Raw genomic sequence first — 24327 nt, 5'->3', positions numbered from 1 at the left:
TTGTTGTTTGTTTTTTAAAGGAGCTCAAGGTGGGAGCAGATAGAGTGCATTCAAGGGAAAGCTGGCAAAAGTGCGATTTGTCCTGGCTTGAAGTCCGTGTGTGAAGGTATCTAGGGAACCAGTGTCTTAGTGGCTGTCACCCTGTGTGCATAGGTGCTCTTTTCTTCCATCTAAGGTTTATCTCGGTGATACGGAGGTTGATGTCACAGGAGAAAGCTGAAGGAGATACAGGTTTTCCTTGGATGCTAAACTTTGCAGTTTCAGTACTTTGGGGAATAATTATTCCTCTTTGACACAGCAGGTACTGTAATCACATTGTGGGTAAAAGAACTCTGATGGTTTGGGAGAACTGACATGTCAGACAGATCAGTACTTTCCTAGTGTAAAGTGAAGTCTGGAAAATTAGACTACTGAGGATTGGAGATAACTCAGTGGTTATCACCCCTAATTAAATCACTCACTATGAAGCTGTGAGTCTCTAGAACCCACGTAAGGGCGGGTGTGGTGGTGGCACAGGTCAGTAATCCTAGTACCCTACAGGGTGATGAGAGGCAGGGATAAAATCCCAGCTTGAGGACCAGCTAACTTAGCACGTGAAGCAGGAAAAACTCAAAGACCCTGACTCAAATGAGGTGGAAAGTGAGAAGTGACACCCAAGGGTGTTCTTCAGCCTCCATGCATACACTATGACACCAGCACACCTGGATCCACACATACACACCATATGCATGCAAAAGAAAGTAAAAAAAAAAAAGATTGTTTGAGGCTTAGAGCTCTCACCATTCAAGAGAGACATTTTAGGCTGGGGTGCAGTTCAGTTGGTAGAGTGCTGGCCTAGCAGGCATGGAGCTCTGGGTTTAGTTCCCTGGCTCCACATAGAGTATGGAATTGTGGTACACACCTATGCTCCCAGCTTTTAGGAGGTGGAGGCATGAGGATCAGGCTCAAAGTCATTCTCAGCTACCTAGAGAGTTTGAGACTACTCCCTCAAAACAAACAAACAAACAAACAGAAAAGACAACCAGTTTATCAAATAAATTCTTACATCCCCACCATAAAGGAAAATACTGGTGTTTGAATCCAGTGCTGCCATGTCGGACGATGTAGGACTCATCACTCAGTGAGCGCTGTTGTGTGGACCATGCAGTCTAGTCTATTCATAATAAATAATTAATTTAAAAAAACCCTTGCTTAAAAATCATTTTAATTAAAAAGAATGCTTTTCTCTTTTAGTTGAGAAGGGTACGTGAGTATGTGATGGAGGAGGGTTATCTGTCTATTGTTACTTTCATTGGTTAATAAAGAGACTGCCTTGGCCTTTTTGATAGACCAGCCCTTAGGTGGGTGGAGTAGACAGAACAGAATGCTGGGAAGAAGGGAAGTGAGTTGACACTGTAGCTCTCCTCTCCAAGATGGACGCAGATTAAGATCCTTCCTGGTAAGCCACCACCTCGTGGTGCTACACATATTATTAGAAATGGGTTAGATCAAGATGTAAGAGTTAGCCAATAAGAGGCTACAGATAATGGGCCAGGCAGTGTTTAAAAGAATACAATTTCCGTGTAATTATTTCAGGTAAAGCTAGCCGGGTGGGCGGTGGGAAGCAGTCTGCCACTCCTTCTACAAGTATGATAAGTATTTCATCACAGAATAAAAAATCACAACTTGGGGGCTGGAGAGATGGCTCAGCGGTTAAGAGCATTGCCTGCTCTTCCAAAGGTCCTGAGTTCAATTCCCAGCAACCACATGGTGGCTCGCAACCATCTGTAATGAGGTCTGGTGCCCTCTTCTGGCCTACAGGCATACACGCAGAAAGAATATTGTAAACATAATAAATAAATAAATATTTTTTTAAAAAAATCACGACTTGTTCCTAGAGATAGCTATGTTCTCCAGTGGGTGTGAATCTTTTAAGACAGTTTTCATGGGAGCTGGAATGATGGCCCCAGAGGACCTAGGTTTGATTCCCAGCACCCACTTGGTGGCTCATAACCATCTATATCTCCAGTTCTAGGGACTCTGAAGCCCTCTGTAGGCATGGATGTGGTACACAGACATAAATGCAAGAGAAACATTTATACATATTAAAATTTTAAAAATTAGAAAGCTTTTGAGGAAAGAAAAAAACAGTGTTCACTCCCATATATGAGCACATCCATGGTTTATATAAAAATAAGATTATATTCTACAATTTCATAAGGTATTTTTAGGATATACTAGTTATGTTTTAGGCTACATTGATATATAGCCTTAGTAATGCTTTAGCCATTGAGCAACATCAAATAAAATGATTGGCATGCTGAGTGATGTGCTTTCTTTGTACTATGCATTATATTTAGCTAAGTAAGAAACTGTAATCACTCCTTGACCTTTCTGCTAAGATCAAGTGAAGAAACTGCTTAGATAAAGCTTAATTTTATGAATGAGAAAAACCCCTTGAAATTTAAGTGTCTTATCTGGTGACAAACTGCTATGATAGACAATGTATCCTAATTGTGTCTGAAACGTTTTCATAGCTCTACAGGAGAAATAGGCAACTTAGAGTTGTCAGCTAGCCGTCTTCCCATCACATTGTACTCATTACTTTCTGTTGCTGTGATAAAATACTGTGACTTGTAGAAGAAAGTTTATTTTGACTGAGGTTAGAGCCCCTGATGGTGGGGCAGCATGGCAGCTGGAGCAGCCATCTGGGAGTTCACATCTTGGACTCCAAGCATGAAGGAGAGAGTGCAAATTGCAAGGAGGGCAGGGCTGGAGGCTCTCAAGACCTGCCTCTAGTGACACCTCCTCCAGCAAGGCTACACTTCCCAAACCTCCCCAAAGGGAACCACCAACTTGGGACCAAGCGCTCACCACATGCATGATTCTATAGGGGCCATTCTCATTCCAACCACACGTCTTATTCATTGGACTGTGTCATTGTTGCTTGAAAAATCTAGAGTGGAACCTGAGTTAGGTTTGCCCCTGAGACTAGCTTACCATTGAGATGCCCTTCTCATTTGGCCTTACCCTCAGTCAATCAATATGCATATTATTTGGATTGCTTTTTTGTTTTTATTTTTATTTTTGGTACAAGTGTCAAATAGCACTACTATAGTACTACTCTTTGAAAGTGACCTTACTTTGTTTTTCAAGTTTAAAAATAGTCTCAAAAGTTTGAAGTGATCTGGAAAATGGTAGGAGATTGAGCACCCACTTTTACCTTTTCTTTCTCCCTAACTATTGTAAGCAATAATAAATTGACTTACACACACACACACACACACACACACACACACACACACCTTCAAGGACAAATAGAAATGCTGAAGTGAAAACCACAACAAAGCATTTTATGTTGAAAACCCAAATGACAGCTAGGTGTGGTGGTTCACAACTTTAATCCCAGCACTTGTGAGGCATAGGCAGGCAGATCTCTGTAAATTCATGGCCAGCCTAGTCTACAGAGTGAGTTCCTGCATAGCCAGGGCTGTTACACATAGAAAACCTGTTTAGGGTTTCTGTTGCTGTGAAGAGACACTGTGACCACAGCAACTCTTATAAGAGAAAAAAATTTGATTGAGGTGGCAGCTTATAGTTCAGAGGTTCAGTCCATTATCATCAAGCCAGGGAGCATGTGGCCTGCAGGCAAACATGCTGCTGGCTACGTCTTGATCACAAGGCAACAAGAAATGGTTGGGTCACACTGAGCAAAGCTTGAGCAAAAGAGACCCAAAGCCCACTCCACAGTGACACACTTCCTTCAACAAGACTGTACCCACTCCACAGATTCAACGCCATGCCCATCAAAATCCCAGAAAAATTCTTCAAAGACCTCGAAAGAACGGTACTCAACTTCATATGGAAAAGCAAAAACCCAGGATAGCCAAAACAATCCTGTACAATAAAAGAACTTCTGGAGGCATCACAATCCCTGACTTCAAACTCTACTACAGAACTACAGTACTGAAAACAGCCTGGTATTGGCATAAGAACAGACAGGAGGACCAATGGAACCAAATAGAAGACCTGAATATCAATCCACACATCTTTGAACACCCGATCTTTGACAAGGAAGCAAAAAGTATCAAATGGAAAAAAGAAAGCATATTTAACAAGGGGTGCTGGCATAACTCGCTATCAACATGTAGAAAAATGAAAATAGACCCATATCTATCACCATGCACAAAACTCAAGTCCAAATGGATCAAAGATCTCAACATAAAACCAGCCACACTGAACCTTATAGAAGAGAAAGTGGGAAGTACACTTGAACGCATTGACACAGGGAACCACTTCCTAAATAGAACCCCAGCATCACAGACACTGAAACAATTAATAAATGGGACCTCCTGAAAATGAGAAACTTCTGTAAAGCAAAGGACACGATCAACAAGACAAAACGACAGCCTACACAATGGGAAAAGATCTTCACTAACCCCACATCAGACAGATGTCTGACCTCCAAAATATACAAAGAACTCAAGAAATTGGACACCAAAAGATCACATAATCCAATAAAAACATGGAATACAGACCTAAACAGAGAACTCTCAACAGAGGAATCTAAAATGGCTGAAAGTCATGTAAAGAAATGTTCAATTACATCTTCACCAATTTTATGTCCTTCACTGCCTAATCTTGACTATCCTGAGACTAGATCTCTAGACCAGGCTAGCCTCAACCTCTGAGAGAAATCTGACAGTCTCTGCCTCCTGAGTACTGGGATTAAAGGTGTGCCCCACCACACCCAGCCCTAATTTTAGAGTTACCACCAATAACCACACAATAGAGTCTAGACTAGGCTGTTTTGAGATTTCTTCTGCCAAAGGAATTAATCTAAAACTCTTCAGTTTGGCCAACAAGGTCAAAAGGCAGCCACTTCTTCACCAAACTATCACAAGAATGTCTCTAGCCAACATACTAAAAGTCTCCTCTGAAACTTCTTGAGTGAGTCCCTACAGTTCAAATAACTCTGAGCACTGCTGTCTTCCATGCTTATACTAGTATGGCACATTAAACAGTGCTTAAAGCATTCCACAGTTTTCCTAACCCTAACTCCCAAAGTCCAAATTCCTCCTAACAAAAACAAGGTCAGGCCTATCACAGCAATACCCCAGTCCCTGGTACCAAATCTGTCTTAGTTAGGGTTTCTGTTGCTATGACCATGACAGCTCTTAAGAGAAAATGTTTAATTGAGGTGTCAGCTTACAGTTTCTGAGGTTCAGTCCATTATCATCATGACAGGGAGCATGGCAATATGCAGACAGACAAGGTGATTGAGAAGTAGCTGAGAGACCTATAGTTTGCAGGCAACAGAAAGTCAACTGAGATACTGGGTGGTATTCTGAGCATAGGAAACCTCAAAGCCTACCCCCACAGTGACACACTTCCTCCAACAAGGCCATACCCACTCCAACAAAGCCATGCCTATGAGATTATGGGGGCCAGTTACATTCAAATTAACACAAATCCTGTCTTGGAAAAAAACCAAAACAAAGCAAAAAAGACAACCCAAATGAGACCTAAAAATTACTCAGTTGTAAGAAGGCAAAATTCTGAGATGGGAAGCAGATAACCTCATAGGGTCCTATTTATATCACAGAACCCAAAACAGGCTCAGCAGTTGTTGTGAATGTCATTGTCATTTCCTTGTGTAAATACAATAATGTAAGTGGGGGCAGGAGACAGGATATGCAAGGTAAGGTCAGAACTATGAAAGAGACCTTATTTTGTTGTTCTTTGTTTTCTGAGACAGGGTTTCTCTTGTATCCTGAAACTTGCTCTAAAGACCAAGCTGGCCTTGAACTCAGAGATCTGCCTGCCTCCCAAAAGCTGGGATCAAAGGCCTTTGCCACCACTGCTCAGCTGTGAAGGAGAACTTAATCCCATCACCCATTATGAAATATTACAAATAAAAAAATATTACAAATACTGCCCAGAAATAAAGAGTCAAGATATAGCAATTTGAGCATTCCCCAATGCCCAAAGATCAGAACTGCTATGGTTCTTCCAGGGTCTGGAGAACACGGCCCATGGGCTGTGGAAGAAGTAGGACCATAGGACTAGTAATGTTAACTTTGTTAAAGCAATTTCTTTTGGTACTATGTCCAATGAATATACCAATAAAACTTTGGTAAAAGTGAAAAAAAATCAGTTACTATGTTTAGTATATAATTTTATCAATCATGAGATGTATAGCTTTATATGTATATAAATCATTTTATATGTATAAAATTTCTAATCTTCAAAGTCTGCATTGTTTTATATTTAATGAATTACAGATGGTTCAGGATTCAGATATCAAATTTACTTGTAGATATATAACACAACTGTAACTCCCCCCTCGTCTTCCTTTATTCCTTCCATTCTTTCAGATTGCAGGTTTGAGTCTGCCTCTTCCTCCTAAGAAACTGATTGGAAACATGGACCGTGAATTCATAGCTGAGAGACAGAGAGGCCTGCAGAACTACCTTAATGTTATCATGGCAAATCATGTCTTATCCAATTGTGAGCTGCTTAAGAAGTTCCTGGACCCGAACAACTATTCTGCAAACTACACTGGTAAGAAACAGGGTCTGTGAGGTGCAATCACGTAGGGCCTGAGCTCAGCAAGAGATGATATATGGGAAAGCTCTACTTCCATATGGGGAAATGTGCACATTTGTAGCAGGAGAGTGTTTCTTTGCAAAGATTTGCTTGGTTGTATTTTTCTATATATTTTTAGGAGGGGCATAATTTCCTTCCAAAATGTTTGTGATGCCTATACAGAAAAAACATAGAAGAGAAACAGTCATGTCCGTGTACCTCTGGTTGCCTTCTCTTGGGAACAGAGCAGACAGCCCACAGCAGTAGTACACAGGGAAACCTCAATCTGGTTCATGTTTACAGTGTGGAATATGTCTGGGTTTTCTTTAAATTGTTTTTAAATGTAATGTTGATTTAGAAGGGCTGTTCCTGCGTCCTCACACCTTCTTCCTGAGACTCTTGTGTGTCATGTGCAGAGGGTGGCTCCCCAGGATCAGGGTTTTTGCTTCCCTGCTAGTTACACACAAAGCATCAAATACCCAAGCCTGATGTCAGCAGAAGGAAGAACTAATTATCTACTTTAAAGGCCTTTAGGGACCTTTAAAACTATTATAGAGCTATTCTGATAAACGGAAAAAACAGGTTATTTAAAGCCAAGCCATACTTTAAGGATTTCTAAATGCAACCCTGGTTGTTAATTTCTTGTTAAGGTAATAGATTCTATTATTGTTTCTTTTTTTTAAAAAATAGTTTTTATTTTTATTTTATGTACATTGGTGTTCTGCCATACATGTAGTATGCCTGTGTGAGGGTGTCAGATCCCCTGGGACAGGAATTATAGACAGTTGTGAGCTGCCATGTGGGTGCTGGTACTTACACCCGGGTCCTCTGGAAGAGCAGCCAGCATGCCCAACCGCTGAGCCATCTCTCCAGACCCTGTTATTGGGTCTTTAAAAACATTGTTTTTTAAGCCAAACTCATTCCTACAACTCTAGCATTTGGGAAGAAGATTGCCATAAGTTTATACAGTAAGTTCCAGGCCAGCTTGGACAACTAAGTGAGACCCTATTTCAGAAATGCTAAACAAACACAAATTCCTGGATCTGAATTAACAGGAAGATGCTTGTCGTTCCTGTTTGAGAAGGGACACCTGGAAGCCTATTTCTTGTTGGGTACCAAACCTTCCCAGTCAGTGCTCAGTCTATGTGCATACCAGTCTATGAAGTCTGTGAGGCTCCCGACCTGTCTATGCAGCTGAGTGTGAGCTCACTGCTCACATCAAGGTTCTCTAGGTTCTCTAACCAGATGTAGTTGGCATCGTGAGAACTTGTCTAAAGAACAGAATTGAGGCCCTTCCCAGACCTGCTGGATCAGGAACTGACTTTAAAGGTTGTCGGGTGATTTGCGTATGCACTGCAGTATGATGAGCCTTGTTGAGAAGGTTTTTGCTGTCTTCTAGTGGATGTTAGGCAAGACGAAGGAAAATGCTTTTCCAGAATCTAGTCAGGAAAAAGAATGGGTATTAAAATTCATTTACTGTAGGTTACAAAGTCAAGCGTTGTATGGTTACAAGGATTCCATTATTTCCTCCTTAACCACTTTGACACTGGACGGGAACTCAGAAGAGCTTCAGTTCTGCCACTGCCTTTTGACCCTTTCATCTCTTTCTCCAAGTCTCACCTTGACTGTTCCAAAATTGTCTGTAGGTCATTTTTATTAAGGTTTATTTATTATGTTTAGTGTTCTGTCTGCATGTATACCTGCAGGCCAAAAGAGGACACCAGATCTCGATACAGATGGTTGTGAGCAACCATGTGGTTGCTGGGAATTAAACTCAGGACCTCTGGAAGAGCAGCCAGTGCTCTTAATCTCTGAGCCATTTCTCTAGCCCCCAGCAGGTCATCTTTAATGAATCAACTCAACTCTCTTCATATTTTGTCAGCCTTATCCCCTGAAAGTGTCTGCTGATGTTCTCATGAGGGCAGGTGTCAAGCTGTAGTGGGCAGGTAACAATCACATCCATTCAGCCGTCATCAGTGACATGCCACACCATGTGCCAGGACAGGCATGAAGCACATGCATTTCTTGTATTCAAAGAGCTTGGACCAGAGAGTGATGATTCACATGGAGTAGACACAAAAGGCATCTTAGAGCTGTCGTATCAAAACTCACCTTGTGTGTGCATGTATGTATATGTGTATACATGCAGGGTGTGCACATGTGTGCGTGTGTACAAATGGATGTGTGCACATGGAGGCCAGAAGTTGATGTCAGATACCTTTCACTCTTCACTTTATTATTTTTGTTTAAGACAGGGTCTCTCACAGAACCTGAAACTTGTCATTTCCCAGGGTGGCCGGCCAGCGCACCAATCCTATCTATCTCTGCCTCAGCAGCAACAGGATTCGGTGCTGACCAATGCCTCCGAGTTTTCACATGACCTCAGACTCCAGGTTGTCATGTGTGCATACATAGCAAGGATTTTACTGGAAGATTCATCTCCTAGGTCCCAGCTGCCTTATAGATGAGGGAACTAAGATCTTTAAGAGGCTGGGCTTACTTAGGCCCTGCACATTTGTTTGGCTCTTGTCCTATCAGAGTTTTCCAAGTTAAAATGCTATTTGGCTTCTAGAAGTTTGTCTGTTTTCCTTCTGTTACCATCTCGGGATCTTGATCAGGTTTGTTTTCTCTACCAGTTAAAGAACTAAAAGGCTGGAAAAATCTGGAGTGAAACAGGAAGCAATAGCAAAAATCTTAAACACAGCAAAGTGAGTCATCAGGTGAGGAAAGGAAGGCACAGAGAGAAAACCCTCTGCACAGCTGAGCTGGAGCTGTCTTTCCTTGAGGGTGAGGGCTTTTAAGAGTTTTTAAGGGGTCACCATCCCTAATTCAGAGTTGGTCAGTTTGAGCAAAGATAGGGAGGGTTGTAGGTCCATAGCTTTGATAGACGCAAGTCCTGATCCCACCTAGAACTTGTCTGACCTGTCCACAGGCTGAAGGACCTTTTAAGCTTTTGTCTCTGTTAAGGCGACCTTTATTAACTACTTATGGCCCACTTTCTGACTGTCTGCTCACTGACTCTTGTCCGCTACCTCTCCCATTCTTCCCCTAGGTTGTACTCTTTCCTCCTTTCTGTCCCCCATAGCAGAGCTGAAGGTTAGGGTGACCGGAGTCTAAGGAGGTCACTAGGAACTCCCTACCCGAGTCCAAATGCACCAGAATATAGAGCCACTGTTAGAGGACTGAATCCTGAGCCGGAATAGTAGCTGAGGAAGCCAATTTACTTCTCTTTGAATACAATATCAGAATTTGCCTTGCTGCTAAGATGGTTTTCCAGCTGCCGCAGAAGGAAACACAGGTTACTTCCTCTTGCCAGCTTGGACAACTGATTCCTAAAATTTATAGAATGGCCTCTGGCTCCTTCTGGCTCTCTGCTCACCCTCACACAACATTTTGTACCTCTTTAAGCAAGACCAAATCTCCCTTGAAATGTGGCTGATGCCTTTGCTTCTTCTCAGCTTCCAAATTATCTGTTTACTGCCCCTCTTCAGCAACATTTGAATTCTGTATTGGAGTGGTGATCCAAATCGGCATAGCCACTTTTCCTTGTCTGGAGCACAGTGACAGGGACCCTTGTTTGTAAGGGACTGTATTGCCAATCTAGGTTCCAGGGATGGGCAGCCAGATCTCCTAAGACATCAGCAGCTGTCACCTGTCCTTCCAAAAATAGCAACCTGCCCAATCTGTAATTAATGGGCCTTTATCTAAATGACCAAGTCTGTAAGTGTGAAAACATACATGCACCCTTAGACAAGGCTGGAGAAGGGAAGTACAGACCAAGTTACTACTTTCAAGTCCTAAAACTGACAAATCTCTTGATTAGTGGTTAGCAATGAGGGTCCCAGTTGAGGTCTGTGTTCCTAACAGAGGCAGGAGGATATTCTGGAGGGAGAGCAGGCTGTACAACTCAGCAGTAGACTGGGGATCTGGACTTCTCTCTGCAGGGCTGGAGAAGTCAGTGTTTATTCCCTGAAGTTAGCCCATCAGGCTAGGACCTTGAAGTTCAAAGGCTTCTACAAGAGCCAGTTCCAAGACAGCTAGGGCTGTTACACAGAGAACCCTGTCTCAAACAAACAAACAAACAAACAAGCAAAAAGGCTTTGCCCGGAGGTAGACCTGGTACCTCTGAGTCTATGGAAGTTGGAAGCCAGGAGGCAGTAGGTTGGATTGAGGACTTGGTTTCCCATTCTCTGTCTTGAGCTTTTGTTTCTTAGCACTTAACTGAGTAGCCGTTTGCCCAAATTTATTTGTTTGTTTGTTTGTTTGTTTGTTTTGGTGTGGAGGGTGGTGGTGGGGTATTGAGACAGTGATTCACTGTAGCTTGACTGATCTCAAGCTCACAGAGATCCACCTGCTCCTGCCTCCCAAGTGCTAGGTTAAATGTATACACCACCATCACCTAGCTAAGAGACATTAAGTTTTCTTTGAGGAGGGGGGTAGTCTTTTTTTTTTTTTTTTTTTTTTTTGAGACAGGGTTTCTCTGTCTGTCCTGGAACTTGCTCCGTAGACCAGGCTAGCCTCAAACTCAGAAATCTGCCTGCCTCTGCCAATCAGCATTTGGGATCAGATGATGGGATTAAAGGCATGTGCTACCATGCCAGGCTAAGAAACAATTTTTTAAAATAGCAAAATTTATACATAAATATTATGAAAGAGATGTAAGTAAAAGGCAAATGTATTTCTTTTCGGAGTCTGCACATTCTAATGGTTCCAATGGGAGGTTCCACATCCATTGGCCATGTATTGAATCTTTAGTTCTTTCTTCATCAAATATTAATTGAGCAGTATTGTATATACCAGGTGCTAAGTGTACAGCAAGGCCCATAACACTTGTGCAAAGAGATTTCTCTGTTACACAATGAGAGGGTTAGAAAGTGCACCAGGCCTGGAGATAGAGGAGGGCTCCCCAGAAGCGGTGCTGACATTAGGATCTGAGAGGCCAGTGGAGGTTAACAGAGTCAGGGGCCAGTACTCCAGGAAGAAGAAAGAATCCAGGGTAGGGGGAATTAGTATTTCCAAAGAGCTCTAGGCTTTACCTAAGTTAAAAGATGTCCTGTCGACTAGAGTTTGCAGCAATGAAGAGAGCATTCCTAATTCAGGACATGCATTGTCCCTGAGGTACAGATACCCTGAACATGTGTGAGGAGGAGAAGGATTTGGGAGTAGGGGAACATTAGATTTGGGTTCAGCCTGAAGGGTTAACTAGTCCTTGTGGAAATGCTGATGTTGGGGCCAGGTCAGGGGGTTGTGGAAAGCAGAGTTCAGTGTGGCTGGGGAATCAAACACTGTGGGCCATGAAGCCTAAGCCAGCTAGACACTTGCTTTAGCAGCTGGGTTTTGGTTTGGTAGGAAGTGGGAAACCTGAATGGGCTTGTATGCAGAGAAGAAGTTTAGGATTGATGCTTAGTACTGGAAGAGAGCATTAGAATTGGTCACCATGCATTTTTTTTAATGATAAATAACAGTTCAGTGAAAAGAAAATTTTCTTTCTCAAGCTCTCTGATCTCTAAAGTTTAAAACAAAAATCTAATTCCCAGTCCCTAATTTATCAGGAGCATATCTGTCCCGTCTTATTTGTTCCCTGTTACTTCTCCATTTCTAAAATTGTGTATGACACATAGTTGAAAGGCTAAAACATGGCCAGTTGGGTACCTTTGGCAGGCCCTGCCAAGATGTGCCACTAAAAGGACATGCCATGCACAACAGCAGAGTTGGTGCAGGAGATTTATTGGGGGAGTGGAGAAGGAGAGAGGGAAAGAGTGAAAGGCCATCTCGGGATGGGGACATGAGAGAGGCAGTCAGGCAGACAGCAGAGTAACAGACAAGAGAGAACAAGAGGACAGATCGATAGAAGGGCATGTTTAAAAGATGTGTGTGCTGCACAGTCGAGAATGGAAAGCCACCTGCTGGCAGGTGATGACTTAATTGCCCAGGCAGGCTGGCTGCCATTGTTGGAACTAACATTAGTAACATACAGTAACTTGTTGATTGATGGTTTATGAGTCACCTTTAGTTTTTAACTATTGTCCTATGTAGTTTCTTGAAGTGACAATGTGCTAGATAGAAAATTATTTTCCTGATTTTTCTCAAAGTTGATATGGATACTTTCACTTAAAATAGTTTCCTTTTTAACTTGTTTCCAACTTTCTTTGGAAATGATAAAAATGCTGTATCGATGACATCTACACAGAGGCTCAGCATGTCCAGAGCTAATACAGAACTGATGTTCTTATTAGCAGCCCCAAGCCCTTTCCAAGGTCCTGTGGCATTTTAGAGCAGCTAAGAATGTAAATAGAATGTAAATCTGATAGAATCTAACAATGTAAATAGACCCAGTTTTGCATTTCGTAGTCATGTGTTTCTCTGAGATATTTAGGGGACACTTTGCATAGTGAGTCAGTAAACACACAGCCGACTGTTGTCTCCTGCAAACTTCTTCACTCAGAATGTTCTGTAAAACATGCAGTGGTAATGTTTGCCAAGCTCTAGGGGATTCTAGGAGAGAATGTTATTTTGACATATGGAGAGAATTGTTGGTGAGTCCAAGCCTCACCAGTCTGCTTGGGATGTAATTAGCGCCAGGCTTGAGGTGAAATTCCACTGTTTTCTCTTTGCTTTCAGGGACCCGGAGTGACTTCACTTACCACATTGGCAGGAAATGCTATCCGGCCATGTTGTGTGTGTGGTGGTGGTGGGCGGTGTAAAAAGCAGTTATTCTGATAGTTTCTTAATACAGTGAACTTGGAGGAACTTCCTCTTTTTCATTGTCTTTGTTAAAGGGGAAATGTTTTCATGATAAATGAACAACAAAAAGAGCATAAAAAAATGTGTAACGAAAAAGGCACTCTGTACCACACCACAGTGCAGCCATGTTATTGTGAAAACATTTTTCTGAAACTCTGGCTTTTATTCCAGCGTCTACTTTGTTGGCTAATCACTTCTTTGTTTGTGAAAGCTGTAATCCCGTAAGGAATGAAGATAGGATAAATATCACTTGGAACATGTTGTTCTATGTGATTTATAATACTTTCTTAATCTTGAGCTTTCATTGTGGCCTGATTAAATTCCTGGTTTAGCCAGCTAGTTTACATACTTTAGGTTACCTAGTTTTTTTGTTTGTTTGTTTGTTTGTTTTTTTGCTGTTGTTATGTTTTTCAATAGAACCCTTGGAACTGGAGTTACAAACACAGTTATAAGTTGCCATGGGGGTGCTGGGAATTGAACCTGAGTCCTCTGGAAGAACAGTCAGAGCTCTTAACCACTGAGCCATCTCTCCAAACCCTAGATTTCCTAGTTTAAAGAAGTTTATATACTACAGGGATTTTATTTGTATGAACAATATGTGAAGCCTTTGGTCTTTCCTAACACCTCTGACTAATAATGGATTTGTACAATATTGTTACAGAGATCGCCTTACAACAGGTTTCCATGTTCTTCCGATCAGAGCCAAAGTGGGAGGTGGTAGAACCACTGAAAGACATAGGTGAGAGGCTGGCATCCATTCTGCTGATGGAACTGGTGCCCATTCATCCCAGGGAAGCTCTTTACATCTGTTGACTTCATATTCCTTGCACCTCCCTACTGCTTGAAGTATTGTCCTTAACTTTTAATCCCTATTAACCTTGGTTAAAGCCCTGTCAGAGGACTAGGGTGCTGGTAACTTTCAGAACCTCTATTCTTTCTTCTTTGGTCATTTTTAGTAGGTCTAGATTGAAGTGCTGTTTTATTAGCTTTTCCATAAGTAATTTCTTTGTTTATTGTTTTTGCAGTATAGTCTTTCCATATGAACATTGTTAAGTGGTTGAGACCTACATATCTGTGACCAAGATTGCTAAATGTAATTTTGATTAACTACTTAGTCAATACATCAACTGTTGTAAAAATGCTGAAGCTATAAGCACCTTTCTGCTTGCTTCTGTGGCAGGTTGGAGGATAAGGAAGAAATATTTCTTAATGAAAATTAAAAACCAACCAAAGGAACGACTGGTATTGAGCTGGGTAAGCTAATTCTTTTGCTTTAGTTTATGCCAAGAGATTTAAATAATATACGCAAGAGAAGTTTTTTTTGTTTTGTTTTGGTTTGGTTTGGTTTTTTGAGATAGGGTTTCACTGTGTAGCCCTGACTGCCCTGGAATTCACTATGTAAACCAGGCTGGCCTCAAACTCACAGAGATCCGCCTGCCTCTGCCTCCCCAGTGCTGGGTTCGAAGGTGTGCATGCCCACTATGAAAGAGAGTTTTGATAAAAGACCCTCAGAACTGTGCTGTGCTCACACATGGTGATATAAGGACTTTCTTAGTCCCACATCATGGAGGGTTGTTCAAATCCCCCAGCTATACATTTGGTCAAGTAATAAATGTTCAGAAGGATATAGGAACAACCTGGAATTAGAACTGACAGTTTTGGAATGACCTCCAAAGAAAGCTATTGAGCATTACCTGACTCTTTTCTCCATGGCAGTTCTAGTGACACATTTGGCTATGGGACTGGATGAAATCTGTCATACCCTGTTGTTCGTATGTGCACATACTACCTTTCCAGAAAAGGCCTTGAAGCAGCAGACTTGATATGGTTTCCATCTTTGATTTATAGTTAAGAATTTTGGCAAATAAAATTAGGAAGAAAGACAAGGATTTTTTTTTTTCTTTTGAGGTGGATCAAAAGTGATACTCTGATATTTCTTCTTGTATTTCCAGGCTGATCTTGGCCCAGACAAGTACTTGACAGATAAAGATTTTCAGTGTATAATCAAGCTTCTGCCTTCCTGTGTGGTAAGTCCTCCTGCTGTCCTCATTGCTAATCAGAGTCAGTGTTGTTTTGAGAGTGAAAGTGGGTAGAAGAGCTGGAAATGCCCTGTAGCTCAAGAGAATGGAAAGGTACAGTGACTTTTAGTTCAGACCACAAGTGGGCAGGGCAACTCCCTTAGGTCAGAGGTCCTTTAAGCCAGTGTTTGAGACATCTTCATAGCCCACTAATCATAGTACTTTAAATGTAGTCTTTGTATTTTAATCAAATACCAGAGTAGGAAAGTGACACTTGTCTGAACCTCTTGGTTTTTGTTTTGTTTTGTTTTTGCTTTTTGTTTGCTTGAGACAGGGTTTCTGTGCAACAGAACCCAAGGCTGTCTTGGAATGTGGTTTGTAGACTAGGCTGGCCTCGAACTCGCAGAGATCCACTCACCTCTGCCTCCCGATTGCCGACATTAAAGGCATGTGCTACCACTGCCCAAGAACCTCTTCTGTTTAATGTTTGAACAGTGGTACTCCCAAGGTCTCTTTCTAGCACAAGGCTAACTGCTCAGTCTCTAGGTAACCACCTGAGTGAAGGAATGACTAAGTAGCCACTTTACTGTCTCAGGTACCTTTCACAGGCTAGACAGCTGGAAACGTATTACTTGTATTAATACACAGTCTCAATCTAAGGCCGTTTTTTAGAAGAAAGGACTCTGATAGATTCAGAATATGTACAGAACGTCTTTAGCAAAGACTGAAGTCTGGCCTGCAGGTGGGTTAATAGTGACACCACCTCCTGTTTGCCACACTCTACAATTAGCTGCTTGTGGAGTGAGCACAGTCACACTCACTTGTCTGCTTAGATTGGTTAGATTAGCAAGTTTACCTTTGAAGACCTTGCTAAAGCAGTGAGGCCACTGGGTGGGGCGGCACATGCCTTTAATCCCAGCACTCGGGAGGCAGAAGCAGGCAGATCTCTGTGAGTTTGAGGGCAGCCTGTTCTACAAAGTGAGTTCCAGGACAGCTAGGACTGTTTCACAGAGAAACCCAGTCTCAAAAAAAAGAAAGAAAGAAAAGAAAGACAATGAGGCCAAATATTAATGATATGTAATTTATGTTCAAGAAAAATACTGTGGCCTTGAGTTCATCTGATTGTCTGACAGGCTTTCAGCACCCAGATTTTTGTTTTGTTACTGTTGTTTGCAGTAATTGAGATTGAACCTAGGGCTTTGTGTGTGGTAGGTATGCTCCACCACTGAACTATGCCCCAGCCATAATTTACCATTTATTTTAAGATGGGGTCTCACTAAATTCCCCAGATTGACCTTGAACTCACTCTGTAGCCCAAACAGGGCTTGAACTTGTGAGCTTCCTGTCCCTACCTGAGTCTGTTGTTATAGACCTGCACCACCAGGCTCACCTACCACTGGGATTTAAATTACTTTCAATGAATGTTTAGGAAACAAAACAAAAACAAGAAGGAAGAGACTGGAGAGATGGCTCAGAGGTTAAGAGCACTTGTTCTTGGAGAGGACCTGGTTTGATTTTGAGCACCCATGAGGTAGTTCACAACCATCCATAATTTCAGTTCTAGAGATCTGTCATCCACTTCTGACTATAGGCACCAGGCACACATGTAATGCATATACAATCATATACATGAGATAAAAATAAATAAATCTAAAAAATTAAAACAATTAAAAAAAGAACACTTGGGGTATTGATCCAAGCTGTCATACCAGTATTTGGGAGGCAGAGGCAGAGGTAGAAGAGTTACCAGTTCAAGACCAACCTGAGCTACATAGCGAGACTTTGTCTCAAATAACAAAACAATCCTCTCCCCAACATAGTGCAAGTAAGAAATACACATGAGTTGGGCTTGGTGGCTCAGTCCACAAGCAGCTCCTTCTAGAATACAGACAATGTCAACCCTTTGCAGCCTAGACCTCAGACATACTTTGAATGTATACTTTTGGTAATCTAAGCAAGGTCTTGGATTAGGACTGTGTAATAATAATAAATAATGCATTTTTCTGTAAAGGTCAGCTGATTAGCCTGTGATTACCAGGTTACCAAAAGCAGTTAGTCTTTTGGTCCATGTACCCAAAGTTCCAGGTTATAGGAAGACTTTTAAGTCTTTAAAAAATTTGCCTTCCCCTCACCTTGCTTGGTTGACATTAAAGTCCCCATCTGAGGAAGATACTAGGAGCTCAGGGAAGTTCATGCTACTGGCTTCTGAAAAAAGCCAGGATGCAAAGCACACTGCTCATGCTTTTCTCTAGTTGTTACGCTCCCTGCCTTGACACCCAGACAGCAGTGCAGAGTAAGTGGTCCGGCTGTGAGCCCTGGTCTCCCGCTTAGCTGTTCTGTGACTTAGCTGTGTTCTTATCAGGTTACATTTTCCCCAAACTCCACCCTTTTCCTCTTTGCCACCATGATTTTGCCCTAACTCTGAATGCACACAGCAAAGTGAGACCTTCCATGAGGAGCCTGTCTTCCTTGAGGAGCAGAGACTTTACATGAGGGGCTTAACCAAGCGGAGCTCTGCGTAAAGCTTGTCAAGACGTCTTCCCGTCTTTCTCTCATCTGAGGAAGGAGCTAGTTGATCATCTACTATCTTGAAAGTAGTGTGTGTTCAGGGAATGTCACTGTACAAACCTAAACCACCAACATGGTGTTTGACTCTACATAACCAGATCATGAATCATAAATCCTGATGTAAACCAACCGGAATTTCTTTTCTGTTTTGGCAGCACCCTTACATATATCGGGTTACCTTTGCCACGGCTAATGAATCCTCAGCATTGCTGATTAGAACCTTTAATGAGAAAGGAACGTTGAAGGATCTGATCTACAAGGTATTACTTATAAACCAAGTTCATGCTTATAAAGTTCTTCAGTCCCTTAGTGTGATTGGAGGTTTATCTCCCACCTGCCTGTTCTAAATAACCACTCAGAGGATTAATATTACTTATAAGTGGTTGGCTGATGGCTCAGACTTATTATTAGCTAGCTCTTATATTTAAATTAACCCATACATTTAAATCTATGCTTTGCCATGTGGTTCATGGTTTGTTACCTTGGTGGCTGGCTAACGTCTCTCAGACTCCACCCCTTCTTCTCCTGTGTCTCTGCTTGGATTTCCCACCTGGCTCTATCCTACCTTGCTATATGCCAAAACCCCTTTATTTATCAACCAATAAGAGCAACACATATTCACAGCATACAGAAAGACCATCCCACAGTACCTTAGAACCTGTTACTGTTTCTTGATACATAAAATTCCAGAAGTTGAGCTGGGTGTGGTGGCACATGGTTAATCCAAGAATTTGGGAGACAGAGGCAGGTGGATCTCTGAGGCCAGCCTGGTCTACAGAGTTCAGGACAGGACAGCCAAAGATACACAGAGAAACCCTATCTCAAAAAAAAAATTTTTTAAAAAAAGATGCCATTTTTGGGTTAGAGAGATGACACTTAGTTAGGTTAAGAGCACTGGCTGCTCTTTTGGGGTCCTGAGTTCAATTCCCAGCAATCACATGGTGGCTCACAACCATCTGAAGTGAGATCTGGTGCCCTCTTCTGGCATAAGGGTGTACATGCAGATAGAACACTCAGAGCACTCATATACATTAAATAAATCAGTAAGTAAATCTTTAAAAGAAGAAAAAAAAGCAGTCCTAGGCCAGGCGGTCTACTGAGTGAATTCCAGGCAGATCACAGAGAGTTTGAGGCCAGTCTGGTCTACAGACTGAGTCCCGGTACAGCAAGGGCTGTTACACAGAGAAATTCCATGGAGTGGGGAGGGAGAAAAAAAAAGCAGTCCTGGAGAATTCTAACAGTAGGCAAGAGTTTAGGAATTGCCCAGGATGAGGCCAAGTATGTAGTCCCTCAGATACAGAAGAAATAGAGCCCAGTCAGCCTCTGTATCTCAGCTACAGACTATTGAATTACATAATACAACAAGCCCCACATCCTGTGTGCTGGGGCCCTGGCACCTTTAGTCCCATACAGAACTTACATTCCAGGAAGCCCCAGGGTAAAAATTGGCTCTTCTGTTACTTATGTATTCTTGGTTCTTTTGTAAAGGCAAAACCAAAGGACCCCTTCCTAAAGAAGTACTGCAACCCCAAAAAAACCCAGGGTCTGGAACTCCAGCAAATAAAGACATATGGACGGCAGATATTAGAGGTAAGACATATTTGATTTTGTTTAAATTGCACTCATGTTTCATCCAAAATTACAATTTTTTTAAAGATTTATTTTGTGTGTGTATATCTGTCACATGTGTGGAGGCCTCCCTCTGTAGAAGACCGAAGAGGATGTCATCCCCTGATGCTGAAGTTACAAGTTGTTATAAGCCATCCAACAGCAGTATGAGGAACCAAACTTTGGTCTTTGGAAGAACAACAAGTGATCTTAACTGCTGAGCCATTCATTTCTGCAACCCCTAGAATGGCAGTTTTCATATGGGAAAGTTCCCTGGCAATATCCAAAAGCAGAGATATTGTTTTATTTATCTATACCTTGATAGCATTGCTTTATTTTGCCCCAACAAGCAAATATTTGAGATGAAGCTAGTAGTAATTTAGATCTATAAAGTTCTAGAAGTTTGAGTGTGGGTAAGTAAGCCATGCTATGTGTGAGTCAAAAATCAAAGGACATCTTTGTGAAGTCAATTCCCTATCTCCACTACCTTTACTCAGGTTCATAGATTGAACTCAGGTCATCTAGCCCAAGATTTTTTTTTTTTTTTTTGAGAAAAAGTGTAACTCTGCCTGGCCTGGAGTACATTGTATAGAACCAGACTAACTTTGAACTCAGGGTTCTACATGCCTCTATGTGCTAGAATTAAAGGAATGCACCACCGTGCCTGACCCCATATGTCTTCTTAACAGAACTGTAAAGGCTTTTTCCTGTTTGGGCTGGATGGAGATATAGCTCAACTGGACAGTGTGTTTTAGTGGTTCGAGGCACAAAATAATTCTCAACACCAAGAGAGAAATGGAGGAGAAGGAGAGGGAGAAGAGAGTATTAACTTTGGTCTTGTCATCCTCTCTATATAATATTTCCTAGGCTTCTTGGATTGTCCAAACCCATCTGTAGAGATTTAAGCATAGTTCTCTGTGCTCCATGTTCTATAGATGGATGGATGGATGGATGGATAGAGTTCTGTGTCCCATGTTCTGTATATGTGTGTGTGTATATAGATAGGTAGGTACCATGCATACATACATATGTGTTTTTGTGTGGGCACACATGTGAAGGTCAGAGGTCAACAGCAGGTGTCTTCCTGTCATTATCCATTTTTTGAAACAGGATTTCTCACTGAACCTGGAGTTCACCAGTTGCCTAGGCTGATTGACCAATAAGCTCCAGGGATCCACTTGTCTTTCCCTTCTGCCTCAGAACTGGAGTTACAGATGCAAGCTTCCATGTGCTGGAGATCCAAAATTAGGTCTTCTTGCTTATGTACAGGCACTTTAATCCACTGAGCCATTTTACCAGCCCCTTTTCCATGTTATTTATATTTAACTATAAATTTACATATATATACTGCTAGCAATATATTTTATGCATTACAGGTTTTAAAAAGAATAAATTTTATTTACTTATTTATTTTTCAATGCAAGGTTTGTCTGTGTGGCCTTGGGTGTCTTAAAACTCGCTCTGTAAACCAGGCTGGCCTCAAACTCAAGAAATCCACCTGTCTCTGCCTCCTGAGTGCTGGGCTTAATGGCACACTACACCACTGCCCTGCCCAGTGGCAAGAGTAATTAATCCTTTTTTTTTTTTTAAGGATGAGATTTTTAAAGCCAGCTGGAAAGAGCTGTTTCTGTATCTCCTTCTGTCTTTTCTGGATTGCTGGGCACACCTCCCCACCACTGCTCAGATCCTCGGGTCCTTGTGGGGACATATGCACAGCTGTTGCTGAGGGAGTCGCTCTTTCCTAAGTTGAAGCTGAAAAGTTTGCTCCTTTTGGAGAGGCCAGAAACCTACTTTGTATTTTTATTACCAAATATGTCCCAAGTAGATATTGAACCTGAGATGTTCTCAGTTTAACCCTTTCCCTAAGTGATTGGCGGAGACACTAGTGCCATAGCTTTTATGAGTCCATGCAGGTGGAATGGGGACTCTCTCAGAAAAAGAGCTAGCCTGCTGGCACCAGGAAGTTCCCAAAGCAGAACCTTTCACTATCAGAGCTGTTCCCTCCGAGCTAATTCTCTTCATCCGGGAAAAGAGGGCATTTGGTGTTGTATCCTCCAGTCTCACAGCCTGGAGGCACTCAGTATAGCTCCTTTTTCCAAAGAAAGGATGGAATCGGCATTTTATCTTTTGCTGAGGGGTTAACTCCTAGCCTCCTGCCTGGTGAGAAAACTGCTACTGAGCTACATGCCCAGCTGAAATGGTTTCCTTTTTACATTTATTTACTTGTTTGTTTATGTGTGGCTGTGTGCATACTACAGCACACATGTGGTCAGAGGACAATTTGGGAGTCAGTTCTCTTCTTTCCTCTATGCCTGCCCCAAGGATTGACCTCAGTTTGTCAGATTCAGTGGTTACCTTTTACCCTGAGCCATGTTGCTCCCCTGTCTTTTTTTTTTTTTTTTTTTCGGGTGGCAAGAGGAGGAGGGAGTTGGGTTTTGGTTTTGTGAGACAGAGTTTCTCTAACCACCCTGTCCTGGAACTCACTTTGTAGACCAGGCTGACTTTGAATTCAGAGGTCTGCCTGCCTCTGCCTCTTGAGTGCTGGGATTAAAGGTGTGCACCACCACCATCCAGTTTCTTTAAAAAAATCTTTAAAACATGAATTTAAGCTATGTTATATGGGAATGAATTGGGGCCAATTCAGTGTGCACATATTTTTTTATAGGTACTAAAGTTTCTCCATGACAAGGGATTCCCTTATGGCCACCTTCATGCAGCGAATGTGATGATGGATGGCAACACTTGCCGGCTGCTGGATCTTGAAAATTCCTTATTGGGTCTTCCTTCCTTCTACCGATCCTACTTCACACAGTTCAGGAAAATCAATGTAAGTGTGACAGTCATGGCGGGTCTGTGTTTAGGTATAGATTACCCTATACATCATGAAGTGGAAAATATAGTTAGAGCGTACCTTGTTCCCATTGCTCTCATGGAGCATTGCTGATCTTTAGGAGGCAAAGATGGAATGGTGGGTGGGACAAGGAAGGGAAGAGAAGTGATTGAAAATGACCTAGCACTGAGGGCTAATGACTGAAGGGTGAACATGGCACTGCTCTTTCTTCCCCAGACATTGGAAAGTATAGACGTCCACTGCTTTGGCCATTTACTGTATGAAATGACTTATGGACGACCTCCAGACTCCGTGCCTGTTGACTCCTTTCCTCCTGCACCATCCATGGCTGTGGGTCAGTATAGAGCTTGGGAGTGGGGTCTGCTGGGACCTGGTAGTCTGCAGAGCTTCTTAACCTCTTTCCAAAGTCCGAGAAAGATACAGAGGAAGTTGTCATCCTCCTTAGACAGAGCACACATCAGTAAATATTCAGACAGCTTGTCTGTCTGTCCAGCTGTCTCAAGCCTTTGGCACAGCTCCTCTAAGCTGGATTATAATTCTGGAAACAGTAGGGTGGAAAGAGAACTATGGCCAGCTTGGGATTTAATTAGAAGAAAAGCGAGGGTCAAGCAACTTGAAGTCAGACTTGAGGAGCTAGGCACTTGTCAGAGTCCCGTCCAAACTGGAAATGGGACCTGGACGGAACTTGAGAGCCGTGGCTGGAGACCTGGAAAGTAAGGGCTTAGCTAGCCATCCGAGCCTCCACATTCTCAGGTAAGTGGGGTCAAGGAGCCGATACAGCCTTACCCAAGGAGACTAATGAGGCCAAAGGACAGATGAGGCATAAGGACTGTTATAAACGCACCTCAGACCCTCCCATCTTCTGAGTGGCCAGCTCAGAGCTCAAGTCTGAAAGAAAGAGGGCCCAAGGTAGCTTTTGGAACACTCTGCTTGACATGCAAATCATTCCATCAAGTTTCACTGTGCCAAATGAGGCAGTTCAAGAGAACAGACCCTGGGACTGTTTCCTGATGAGTTTGAACAGTAGCCTGTGAGTAGGAGAATCTGGTCCTTCACTTGTAGCATCGTGTTGGATGATGAAGTGACAGCACTTTGCTGGTTTCCATTAAAAGCAAGAAAGCAACAAAATCTCTCAAGTTCAGAATTTTACTTCTGCATAATGTTTGCTTCTCTCTAAAGAGAACAATTGTATGAATAGAATCTTGGTGCTTTTCTCTGTTTATCCTTGGAGTATACTTAGCTTTCTGTCAGCATGTGGTTTCTGAGACATTTCTTTTGAATCATTGAAAATGCCAGCATTTCCCATCCCTCCCACAAATGCCATCTGTCTGTGTGTGAAGAGTTTTTGACACTGTCCTGATCAGCCTGCAGACAGTTGTTGCAAAGAGATGTCAAACTTTTCCTCAGCAAGTGGATCTTAGAGAGTGTTCTGTGGAACTAAAATGTGTATCTGTTCATTTCAAGTGGCCGTGTTGGAGTCTACGCTGTCTTGTGAAGCCTGTAAAAATGGCATGCCTACCGTCTCCCGGCTCTTACAGATGCCGTAAGTCAATCATATGCATTGGTTGTAATCTTCATAACTGTGCTGAATCTTGGACCACTGTGCCCAGAGCCCAGTACCATGGTAAAGACTCAGTGGTGGTTCCAGCAGGGTTGAAGTGACCGGCTTATTGTGAGTTCCATACAGCATGATACCATGACTTTGCTTTGTGTCCTCTCTGCTTAGTCCACTTGCTGTCCTAGAACACCACTGTCCTTTCCGTGTGTGTGTGTGTGTGTGTGTGTGTGTGTGTGTGTATGTATGTGTGTGTGTAACTCCTGGGCTTTTGCTTGTTCATTTCATCATTGGGCACTACTTATTCAGCTGCTAGCTAACATGTACCAAACCTTGTGCTAAGGGTCTTATACTCAAAAGACCTCCTGTCAACAGAGTTATGAAGAGTTGAGAGAGCTGATACCTCCCTGGGACCC

The 24327-nt window shown here is 42.3% G+C and overlaps 1 protein-coding gene across 7 annotated transcripts in view; it reads left to right on the top strand.

Annotated features, from left to right (window-relative positions):
* The window catches only part of Pxk (PX domain containing serine/threonine kinase like), a 71853-nt gene that overhangs the window by 25924 nt on the left and 21602 nt on the right, over positions 1 to 24327 (top strand). For all 7 annotated transcript variants that reach the window (XM_085687953.2, XM_085687952.2, XM_085687957.2 and 4 more), the window contains exons 4-12: positions 6357 to 6543; positions 13973 to 14050; positions 14492 to 14565; positions 15264 to 15338; positions 18053 to 18157; positions 19386 to 19487; positions 22171 to 22332; positions 22573 to 22690; positions 23821 to 23899. In XM_085687953.2, coding sequence (XP_085544079.1) covers positions 6357 to 6543; positions 13973 to 14050; positions 14492 to 14565; positions 15264 to 15338; positions 18053 to 18157; positions 19386 to 19487; positions 22171 to 22332; positions 22573 to 22690; positions 23821 to 23899 — 980 coding nt within the window. The remainder of the gene's footprint in view (positions 1 to 6356; positions 6544 to 13972; positions 14051 to 14491; positions 14566 to 15263; positions 15339 to 18052; positions 18158 to 19385; positions 19488 to 22170; positions 22333 to 22572; positions 22691 to 23820; positions 23900 to 24327) is intronic.

The sequence above is a fragment of the Myodes glareolus genome, chromosome 5 (assembly GCF_982192425.1).
Source record: "Myodes glareolus chromosome 5, mMyoGla1.1, whole genome shotgun sequence".
In the NCBI taxonomy this organism is placed as follows: Eukaryota; Metazoa; Chordata; class Mammalia; order Rodentia; family Cricetidae; genus Myodes; species Myodes glareolus.
The sequence above is the reverse complement of the archived record's forward strand: the minus strand, read 5'-3'. Positions and strand labels throughout refer to the sequence as shown.